The sequence below is a fragment of the Telopea speciosissima genome, chromosome 1 (genome assembly GCF_018873765.1).
Source record: "Telopea speciosissima isolate NSW1024214 ecotype Mountain lineage chromosome 1, Tspe_v1, whole genome shotgun sequence".
Taxonomy (NCBI): Eukaryota; Viridiplantae; Streptophyta; class Magnoliopsida; order Proteales; family Proteaceae; genus Telopea; species Telopea speciosissima.
The window spans coordinates 77907975-77920256 of record NC_057916.1 but is presented as its reverse complement, the minus strand read 5'-3'; the positions used below and the strand labels follow the sequence as shown (position 1 = coordinate 77920256).

The 12282-nt window shown below is 39.2% G+C and overlaps 1 protein-coding gene across 1 annotated transcript; it reads left to right on the top strand.

Moving 5' to 3' along the window:
- The first annotated feature begins 2957 nt into the window (after nt 1–2957).
- On the top strand, nt 2958–3582 carry LOC122655099 (BON1-associated protein 1-like). Its single transcript, XM_043849338.1, has one exon. It carries the CDS (start codon nt 2974–2976, stop codon nt 3580–3582), a length of 609 nt encoding a protein of 202 aa, XP_043705273.1. The 5' UTR covers nt 2958–2973.
- Nucleotides 3583–12282: the final 8700 nt, after the last annotated feature.

The following is a 12282-nucleotide window of genomic DNA, read 5'->3' as shown; positions in this document are numbered from 1 at the left end:
AGAAGCAAGATGCAGATCGACCGAGTAATGGTTGCCATCTTCCTTCTCTTGTAGACTCCTCTCACTCTCTTTCCACGCTTAAGAAGACGGACATTTCCAACTATTTTAGGAATTGAGATTTAGAATTTTTCTTCTTGAAGCATTGTAAGATCAATGGTCCTACCTTGGATTCTATTTCAGTTTTGGAGGTTTGATTTTAGGGTTCATCATCCCCAAATGGTTTAGGGTTTGATTTTCAGTTTCAACCCCTAAACCATTTGGAGAAGATGAGAGCATTTTGGTCATTTTAATTTTAAATTTTGGTGGGTTTTTATCAAAAGGGTATTTTGGTCATTAGATACCCTGAAACTAACATTTAACATTTAAAATTAACGGCAGGGTCCAAAGTACTACAAAGTTTTGAAAATAAGGGGAATTTACAATTAGAAAAATTATAAGAGGACATTTGGACAAATGGACATTTTCAAGGAGGCATTTGACAAAAACCCTTTAAATTAATATATATTTTTGGTAAAGTAATTAACACTACTCTTCATCACGAAAGCGCGACACTAATATACGCCATTTTTTACATGAAACAATACATTTTCAATAGAAAACTTTCTCCAAAAACAAAAACAAAAATTAAATTCAATTAAAAGGAAGATTCAAATGATTATAGTTGTTCCAATAACATTCCTTGAAACACCATTGGGTGTATGTTGAGGAAAGGCTTCCTTGATAAGTGAGTGATACAATTTTAAGGGAAGATTTCAATATCCGTACTCTTCTCAAATAATAAATAGTGGAGTCCATGCTCACACTCTCTTTCACACCCTTATTGGTGTAGCATGCAGATTCTTTTTTATAAAGGACAGGCCTTGGTGCAACGGTAAAGGTTGCTCAATTGTGATCCAAGTGGTCACGGGTTCGAATCTAGAAATAATCTCTTTGCGAAAGTATGGATAAGATTACGTACATTATGACCCTCCCCAAACCCCGCAATGACAGAAGCCATAGATGGATTGGACTCTAACCGATCCCATTTTAAGAATGAAATTAAGTCTGGGAAAACATGTTACACAACATATCCTCATGGCTCAACCCAATTGAAACCACATGGATGTGGCTGCTATGACCTCTGGACGTGGACTACCTATGTGTGGCTTTTAAACAAAGAAACTTCGAATATTGTTCATGTCATGTCCCTTGGGTCACGGCAACATTATTGTTAGGTCTCCTTTGATTAAACCCTTGGGTCACGGCAACATTATTGTTAGGTCTCCTTTGATTAAAGGGAAAATTTTGTTGTAACTAATTAGGTTGGTTGGTTACAACAAGATTATAACGCTTAAAAAAAACAATAGATTGTAATTCCATCATAACTATTTTATAAGTTATGTAACCCTAAATAAGTAAATATGCATTTTAAATTAATCATAGCAAATCTAGTTCCAACTGGTTCCTTATTCTTCTTTTAGTTCTGAACAAAATATATCCTAAAACCAGCTCCTAGAATTCTTCCATTTAGTAACATGACAGGTTGGTTCTCATACAATTCCAGCTCCATTCCCAAATTAACACCTTTAACCAAAGACTTGGCTACCACCTTTCTCCATGAACTCACTATTGTTTTTCTTTTCTTTTTTCCTTTTCCTTTTCCTTTTGTGTCATTTCTGATTCATAACACTTTTGCTTGAGGAGGACGTTTTTGCAAAAGTGTTTTTTGACCATTTCAATGCTCCTTGGGTAAGGATGAACTAAAGATCATAGGAAATTTCGAAAAAGTCTTGAGATTCTAAAGATTTATGTGTAGGAGAAAGTTTTCTACCAACGTGGTGAAGCAAAAATACACCCATTTAAGGTCATAAATGTTCCACCCTCCTATGATCCAAAATCAAGAATGCCCTTCATTGTTTCTCGAAACTTTATTCACACCATCCAAATTAAACACCCTCTTTGACCCCCCAAAAAAAAAAAAATTTCCAAACCCCTAAGACCCTGTTTTTTAAGGGATTCATAGATCCTCTAGATGTAGAACGCGTAAAGAAAAGTAAAAAAAAAAGGTAAAAAGGGATGAAAAACTTGTACTTGTTTTACACAAACTATAAAAAATGTGACTATTTGGTTACATTGGATGGAAAACTTCCGAACAAACTCATTAAATGCATTTATCAGTAGAACTTTGACACTATTCATGGAAAAGTTATTTTTGAGTCTCTCTTTCTCTCTTCTTTCTATTTCTTTTTTTCTCCAATGAAATCTCACTCCATGTCCATTTCCTCTCTTTCCCACTAAATCTTTTCCCATTACAAAATATATATTCTTTTATTTTCTTTCATTGTGAATCCAACTCACAACATGTGAGAGCCACTCTCTCAAGTTATCCAAGACTTGGATCCTCTGTAGTACAACACAGCAACACAGTGTGTAGTACACACCTAACAGACTGCAATGCTTTGGCACGCAGTCCAAATATTGTGGGCCATCGGATGATTGCGCTACAAACTATGTTGCTTTTTATCCGTCAAACAAACGAGACCGAAGGTTAAAGAATTCTTGAGGTGGAGGGTAACTACCTCCTCTTTGAATATTATGTATTTCCCCATCTTCGCAGTTGCGCGGATGTTTCCCGAGAGTTGCCAAATATTTTCAAAAAAGGTTAACCGGAATTAACATCTCCGCGGAGGATAACCGGAAATAGTATTTACCTATATGGCGTCGCAAATGGGAATCACCTAATATTCACGTCATACCTATAATAGAAACAAAAGAAAATACGAGGAAACTTAAAAAAAAAAAAAAAAAAAAAAATCAAGTTAGACGACCCTTGACCCTTGACCTCGTCAATTCTAGTCTTCCCCCCACGTCTCTCTAACTATTAATTTCCTGCGCCTTCGTCACTTCTTCCTTCACCTCTTGCAGTATTTTTATATATATATAGGAGGGAGAGGGTTCTCTGCAATTGGATCACACAAGAACCTTTAATCAAACATGGAGAAGGCAAAACGTTGTTTGGAAATCACCATTATTTCTGCGGAAGGTTTACGCCTCAATGGACGATCTGTAAAGAAGAATACATTCGTGATCGTAAGAATTGACTCAGATAACCAGAGGTTGACAAGAATGGATAAAGAAGGAGGGAGCTACCCATCATGGAACGAAAAGCTAGAGCTACCGCTGCCGCTGCCGCCTTTATCCAATTCGGTTCAGTTGATTACAGTGGAAGTGCAATGCAAGACTTCTTTAGGAGTCAGAAGTGTTGGAACATCAAAGATTCCAACCTCAGATTTCATGGGAGATTATACGCCACCACAATACTTGCATTTCCTTAGTTACCGCTTGAGGGATCGCAATGGCGAACGTAACGGTATCATTAACTTCTCTGTCAGGACGATCGGATCACAAAGCATTGCAGCAGCTTGGCCCGTTCTGCCGCCCACACCTTTAATTTTCCCGGCCACCGGCAATCAGAAGATCAACGCTGTTGGTGGGAGTGGGAGTGGGAGTGGGAGTGCCCTTGGTGTTCCAGTTTCAGTGCCCTACAAATACGGGAACAGGCACGGATACAGGCATGGATACGGGCATGGATACGGGGTTTAATTGTTGCTGCCATAGCAACCTTGTTTGCCAACTTAAGCGCGTGCATATATTTTCTTGGAATCTTTTTTTGGACGTTCAAAGGGTTGCAATTTCTTTTCAAACGTTTGTGTTTGTCTTTTGATAATTTTATTTTGTCACTTGGTAAACTTTGTTTTAAATTGACTTTGATACACATATGTGTCAAGAAACCTTTAGATTGATCGATCAATACCTAGTCAAAGATTTCGAACCCCATCCAATCTATCATGTGGCAGAAACATAGACCCTCGATCTTGACATTATCATCAAGATGGCCTAGTTGGCCTCATATACAAAGATAATCTTTAATTTGGGCTCAATATACGGATTAGGATGTCACCATCTAGCAAGTGCGACATCTAACGGTCCAAGGTCGAGAAAAAAGAAAAGAAAAAAAAATTGATTGAAATGATCTCGGACTATTGCATGTTACGTCTGCCAAGTGACGACATCCCACCCCCGAACTGCACCGCACTACACACATCAGGAATTGGAAAGGATTTGACACATATCCCATCCAATGCCAGTTACAACTCATAGAGGGGGAGCCACCCCTTGGAGGAAACCCTCCCCCTCCCCCCTCTTTGAGGATAAAGTTTGCATCCTCCCATGTTTCCAATATCTGATGTGGAATAATGGCCCACACACCTAAGACTCCATCCGGGATTGAGGTCCTTTCCACGAATCCCAACGTCTAGGGAGTGTTCAAGGAGGCAAGCATCCTAATGGTTGACTAGGCACACTCCGAGATGTGTGCGGCATAGCCCAATCTTTGAATGCCCCCTGATACTCCCTAGGTGCTGGGTTCTCTGGAGAGCAGCCGGATCCCTCCATCCATCCTCAGCATATTACACACAAAGAGAAACAAAAACAGACAGCGACGATCTTTCTGCTTTCTTTGACTCAATATCCACTTGTTTTCTCTACCTTTTTTTGGTTTTGGATAGAAGAAGGGGTTATCCCCTCCAATTCGCTTTCCCTTCCAATTTCTCACATGGGAGCAGAAATGACCATCCTACTCCCTGCCCAAAAACACTGCCCAAGATGGGGTCCACTCCCCCCTATTAGAGTAATTGGAGGTGGCAACGAATTGGAGGTGATAATTATTCGGATTTTATAACCATGGGCGTCAATCAATCAGCTTACAGATGTTTTCATTTTCCATTTCATTCTTCTCTTCTTTATATAACTTCGGTCCCACCCACACAATTCCCTCCTCTTGTTTCCAATTGTCTCCTATATAATGGTTTATCTCTAGTGGGCCCATTTAAATTAATATATCCTTTGGTACAGTAACATAATTCTTCATCACAGCGGTATTAATGCATGCCCACATAGACGTCACGTAATGCACGTCATTCCTTACATGATACAACATATTACCATAAGAAAACTTTCTCCAAATAATAAAACTTGGAAGGAGGATTCAAATGATTGAAATTGCTCCACTACCATTCCTTGAAACACAATTGGGTGAGTGTTGAGGAAAGGTTTCCTTAAAAAAGTGCATTTTTTTTTTTTTTTGGTAAATTGATAAAGTGCATTTTGGAACCTCTACTGTCGAGGTGCACGGCAGGACCGTTCAGTCCGAACACGGTGAGGCATGCAATGATTGCTTTATCCCTGTCCGAGTGCCTTGCCCGAGTGGGGGTAAGGCGATCATTGCACCCCTCACTGCGTCTGGAACAACATGATCCTATCGGGCACCTCCCTTTTTAAGAGTGGATTTCAATATACTCTTCTCACATGATAAACAGTAGGGTCTACTCTAAGAGTCTCTTTCACATCTTGATTGGTGTACTATGTAGATTTTTTTTGACCTTTTTGAATAATGGGATGGTTCTTTATCGGCTTTGTGCCTAAGGGAATCAATCTTAGAACCTTCTTGTATATTACAATCTCAAAATTAAGATCTTGTTCCGTTTAATAAGGGAAAGGTCGTTCTCGCTCTTTAAATATTAAGTAATTATACATAAATAAATGAAATATGCATTTTAAATCAGTCCTAACGGTTTCAAATCTGGCCGACTCTTTATTGGTCTTTCAGTTCTGGTTAGAGATGTAAATGGATCGGATTCGGCTTGGATAGTGCTATATCCGCATCCACATCCGCATCCGATTAACTTTCGGATGGATTCAAATAATGCTAAACAAATACAGACACTGATACGGATCAGATATTTTATCTGTTTACATATAAATATAGCTTTTCGGATAGCTATAGCCTATCCGTATCCGTTTAGCTTTCAGACGGATTTGGATAGTACTAAACGGATACGGAAACGAATTTCGGCTATTCATTTACAACCCTAGTTCTAGTCTCTTTGATAGTCCCATCTCAGAACTATTCAATCTCATTTGATATTCAATATTAAAATTAGTTCCCAACATCGTCTCATTTAGTAATGTGCGCAGATTAGTTCCGAGATATTTCATGGTTCTGATCCCAAATTGGCTTCCTCATCCAAAACAGTCGGCTCCCATCTCAAAGCTATTCAATCTCTTTGTTCTTTCGTCTTTACCCTCAAAAAAAATCTCTTTGTTTTTCCTTTGCATCATCTAATTTACGTATATAACCTTTGTGGTTTCAACCTATTATGTTTAATACCATTCATAAAATTTTCAAAATTACATTCGTACCCTTAAGTGCTAACTTGTTAGTTACATTTTGAAAAGACAATTTTGCCCATAATACCCTTAATTGCATACCTTGTACTTGGAGCGAGAAGGGTTTGGAAGGAGCACCTGCGACGCCGACAAACAGCTCTTTGCTCCATCAACAATTGCAGCTCCGGCGACCACCTCCTGCCGCTCTGACAGGTAACTACTACTTCTTCTTTAAAGGAGGGCAAAAGACATCAATAAGGTATTGTGCAGACAATGCTTGTTTCTGCAATCAAATCCTCGTTCAGTAATTCCTCCCACGCTAAATCAGTAGCACCAGTACCCAAATCCGGATCGCTATAACTGGGTTTGACATTAACCTTCCCGCCCTTAATTGCTCTACTAAACCCATTTTTAATGGCTGCGGAGAACAAAATCTCGATATCTGATTCAACGGTGGGCACTTCTTCCTGTGCTTCACCGATGAAACTCACAAATTGGGGAGAACCTATGGCTTTTGCTGCTTCAATCGCGGATGCAGTCTCAACCTGTAAACATCAACAGAATTTTGCTTCGTTGGTTAGATTTTTCAAACCCTATTTCAGAGTAGATTAAATTAAATTCATGGAAAACTGCACTTCTTCCATATCTGCGTGTTCGTGTTGAATTCTTAACTGCAAAACCTTGTCGATTGTTGATGCCGCAAGGCTCCTAGACTTCAAATTCCCTTGGGTGGAAAACCATAAAACTTTACTAACCTCAAATAGAAAGCCTGACGTTAACTCAGGGGTCACACAATCAGGTAGGGTGTCAATGGGCCGAGTTGGACAGCATTTTTTTTAAACCTCAGCCCAACCGTAAGGTCTCTTAACTCAAACCAGGCCCAGCCCAACCCTTAGTCGGGTTGAGATATCTCAGCCCTGGCCCAATTCTGTCGAGCTCAGCCCAATCAAGTCCGACACTGATTGACCCTGGCAACCCTTGTATATTGCCATTTGGATAAGAGACAGACCATTGGTCTGCTCACTCTCAAGCTTCGAAAGCTAACAATATATACTAAAAGAAAAACAAAAAAAGTAAAGATCGATCTGGATTGTGTAATTTAAAAAAAAAAAAAAAAAAAAAAAAAAAAGGGTATTGGTGGTGAATGGAAACATAATAAACAAAATTCAGGCTGGGTTTTGTTGGATCGGGTTGAACTCAGCCCAAACCCAACCCGGCTCAGCATCGGACTGAAAATTCCAACCCTGACCCACCCTACAGGCTGAACCACTTAGCCCAAGACCTTTATGGGCTCAGAGTGGGCTGGTCTGCCCAGGCTTTTTTAACAACCGTAAACCTGCCGACATTATTTTTCTCATACATTTATTTTATGAAAATTTCTAAAGAGATATAGCCTTCTTTTGTTTTTTTTGATAAATAAGAGGGAAAGTTTTCATATACGGCTATGTAAACCTTGCGTGTGAAAGGGTGGGAGTTTCGAGACATTTAATATGGATGGGATTTTATGACTTTTCTTACTTTTTGTGAGAGGGGACACGACTGTGCATGCTTGCACTGCCAGGTATGAAATCTTTGGCTATAAGAGGGATATAGCCTTTAGTAGCAGAATTTTTACCACCATCGAGATTTTTACCACCATAAAAAAGTAATTAAAGAGGTATCATTTATCAAGGCTTAATAAACTGCTACTAAAAGTAATTAACTTTTTAAATTTTTAAAAAATACCTCCGCACCCCTCCCGACCTTAATATTGTGGTTTCCTTCCAAAAAAAAATTAAAGGCCCTATAGCAAACTTACAAAAAAAAAAAGCTGTCTTTCTTCATCGAAACTCTCTCTCAAAGATCCTTCAATCACATGTACGTGCAGAGGAATCGAACTCTCTCAAAAATCCTTCAAGCACATGCACGGTGTCCATATTAGCAACGTCTCATTCTAGGAGTCAATTCTGAAACGAATGTCCTGGACATAATTGATGGGCATTTTTTTTTTATTGTTCATATGATCTCTATGTTGAGAGCCACATTAATTATTAAAAAGAATTATAAGCTAGGGTATCCAACTTTTAATAAGCCGCATCTCAAACTAACTTAAACTATCATATCCTAATTAAATTCCTAAATTGACGGCAACGCGGCGGCCCCTTTTCTCCAACAAATGTCTTTTAACTAGTTCAACATAATATGCCACACAAAAAACATAAAAAAAAACTGTGTAGTATGCGCTCGGTGTGTGGGTTTAGTCTCACATCAAGTGTGTGTTGTATATATTCTTTATTTCAGTCTTAAAAGTTGGTTAATTTTTGCGATTAATGTGTGGTTTATACGATTACACTTTCTTCAAAATAAAAAATAAAAAACATAATATACCATACTATTCTGACTCTCTCATAGTCGAAAAGGAAAGTAAAAGCGAAGCCAAGAGGTAGAGAGGACACGATACAGGATTCAGATCCTCTACTGCAGAGCTGCCCGATAGGACCCTATTGCCAAGACACAGCAAGGTGGTAAATGATCGTCTTACCCCCACTCGGGTAAGGCGCTTGGACAGGAATAAGACGATCATTCCTTGCCTTACTATGTCTTGGCAGTAGGGTCTTATCGAGCAGCTCGGCAATCGTAGAGGATCCATATTGCACGATACATAGCTTGAAAACTAATTGGCGATCGAGGAAATGGCTTGGTTTGAACCACCTCTATTGTCGTTACATTTTTCGGGGAAACCAAAGTGCGTCAGTTGGCTCAGTCGCCATTAGTATCTACCTTTTTAGTCTTCCCGGCCCCAAAAAGCCAAGAACTCAAAACACTTCTCAGAGACAGTTTCTCTTGTGCTAAAGAGAATCCCATCACACTCATCTCATAGTTACTCTCTTAATTATATATGGTGAGGTATGAAATAATACACATAGGAGTTCCATCCAATTATCATAAAAGATGGATGAAGTGATTCTCTCTTCATCTAAACCAACCACCAAAAGTGATAGATGAAATGATTCTCTCCCCACCTCAAACAAGCCACCTTTTCGATAAAGAAGCGAATTCCAAAGATTCATTGTACAATCATCACCAAATATTTTTAAAGGGAAGTAGTTTTCTGTCCAGCAGTGTGGTCTACGCCAACATTCCCATGTGTTTATCTCTCTCCTCCTCAAAACAAGGGGTTGTAGGTGTCTTTTCATATGAGGAAGAGAGAGATAGACTCAAGGGAGTGTTGACGTAGGCCATACTCTCAGACAGAGTTCCTTTTCCCGTTTTTAAATTCCAATATACCTAATGCCAGATAGCTGTCAAGAAACAAAAACTAGAAATCACAATATGATCTCTGGCCTGGCTGGCCACGCCTTCGTGACTCCAACATGCCCAAATTTAAGGGTGTAATCGGGTTTGGGCTGGATTTTTTTAAAACAATAGTGAGAACCTTAGGTTCCCTTAGGTCAACATAGGCCCAACCCAAGTATAGGTTGGGTTAGGATATCGCAGTCCATGCTCAGCTCTATCGGGCTCAACCTAACCTAGCTCGAACCTGATTAACCTTGATTGGTTCCTGATTGACCTTGACCAACTCTTATTTTTATCATTTTAGGGCTAGGCTAGGTCAGGCTAGCCTTTTTTTTTTAAATGATTGTATTATCTAAAATCATATATTATATATTTATATATACAGGGCCAAATCAATCCAGGCTCAACCCAAGGCCTTAGCCGAGGCCCGACTTAACCATACCCCAGGCTTGAAAATCTCAACCCTAGCCCAACCTGTGGGCTGAAAAGCCAAGCCCAAGCCATATTGGTTCAGGGTGGGCTTGGGCTTGCTGAGCCAAACTTGCACCCCTATCCATCCCTAGGCAATGTGGGATTTTACGTAGTTCTACATCCATGCTTCCACTGAGGATATATCCCCAATAGTCAAACCCATCTTTGACTCTGATCCCAATGAAGTGCTATTAACCCGACCCTACCGATGGCACGATATTGTCCATTTTGATAGGTGGGTTCACGGTTTTAAAACGTATCATACCAAGTAAAAATGTCATAACATTTACGTGCATTCCATGGCACACGCCCAAGTGATGTGAGATTTTTCATGATTCTACATCTCCATCCCCTACAAATCTAGATATAGAATCTAACACCCTGTTCTCTATAACCACCACTTCTCCCTTCCTTCTCTAGAGACATTGCAATCTCACCACTACCAGTAATGCATCTTATGTTATAGGTCATTGTTGCATTTCTTCTACTACAGTTCCATGCACGTGTTCTGGATCTGATGTTCGACAAGTGAGTGAGACCATTGAGTGGCCTAAGAGCTTCTTCCATGGTAGCTGGCCTTTCTGAGTCTCTATGGATTTGGGGAGATAGATGGAGGCGATGTCGAGAGGGACCTAAAGGTAGAGCTCAGCTTCTACCCTTACATTGACAAAACTTTGCCCTTGGGAAGGGAGGGGATCTGAAGATGGGGTAACCTAACTACACTCCCTCTCTTTTAGTTCTTCTGAAACCTTCCCTCCTTCACAGCTGTTCTGAATTCTATTAGTGCGGATTCGTCTCTTATAGCGGGACCCAACTCCAACCAAGAAAGTAAAATCTCATTCCTCGTTGGATCATTCATTGGGGGCTGGCTATAAGCCTATAACACCTATAAAGTATACAAAGTTCCTTTTTACTCAATTTTTTATTAATCAGAAAAACACTTTTTAGTGTTTAGGATCCGCTTATCCTAATTGTTGCTGTCAGTCGCAAACTTTCTGGATCACTCTTTTTCTTTTACTAATGAACTCTCTCGAACACTTTCGAAGATGCGTGGTGTCGTATTCTATATTTCTTTCAATATGTTCCTTTATAGCAATAGAGAAAGAAGCTAAAAAGGGCAAACGGAAAAGGTATAAAGAACAAAAACATATGGAAATTTTTTTTTTTTAATAAATAAAAAAAAAATTCCTTTAAAAATCACATAGAAGTGGTTTTTCGAAAAACAAAAGACAAAAAATTACCAAGACCCTCCAGTTCTCCACATCCGCCACAATAACCACCACCTCCAAATAGAAAGAACGCTATTGGTCGCGTGGTCCTTACACCCGTCGCCAACATCCAACATGGTAACAAGGTGGTCATTTCACACACACTGTCTTGGGTGAGAGAGCGCGATCAAGCATCTCTTTTACCCATATGTTATACATTTCATATATATTTCTATTCTTTAGAAGTATCTTTCTTTTCAATTTTATCATACAACATTTGTTGTATAAAAATAAATATAAAAATATTTGTTACTCAAAAATATTAATTTCAAAGTCCTCTCGGCACAAATCCCTCCATCAGGAAAGGAATCCAAAGAGAAATTTTAGTATCACGTTACTAGCAACCATAGTTCCTATACTTGACTCGGATGGATCAGTTGATATCGGATCAGATCGGCCAAATCTTAATCAATCCAATACGGATTTAATGTTATGACCCAAAGGTAGACAGATGATTCAAACTGATTTTTGTTAAAAAAAACAACAGGTGTAATTCGTTCGATTCAGGCCAACTTGAATTGATATCAGCCATAACCAATCCCGATACCGGTCTTTAGATTACGATACAATGCTAGCAGATATTAACTTATGGGAAGCAGTTCTCTGTACGAGAGTGTGGTCTACACTAGCAGTGCCATGTGTCTATCTCTCTCCTCCTTAAAACAAGGGGACAGAGGAGTCTTTTCACATGGAGAGGCGAAAGATAGACTCATGGAAGTGCTGGCGTAGACCACACTCCCGGACTAAGAACTTTTTCCCTTAACTTATTTACAATGATTTACCCAAAAAAAGGAAAAAAATAAATCTTGTTTACAATGGATGAAAAAGTAGAGAAAAACTGGTAATTTGCCTTCACAAGTCACAACTACAGCTTTTACTGGCCAGTCCCCCAACGGCCCAAACAAAAACACAAAAAAAAAAAAAGAGAGGCTAAAATAGACTAAAAGAGTTGAAAAAAATAAATAAACAAAAAAGGAAAATCAGAATATAAACAATACAAAGCAAGCAAGGAGAAGTTTCTTGATATACCCAGGACGACAGGCAAAAAGGTGCTTCCTCA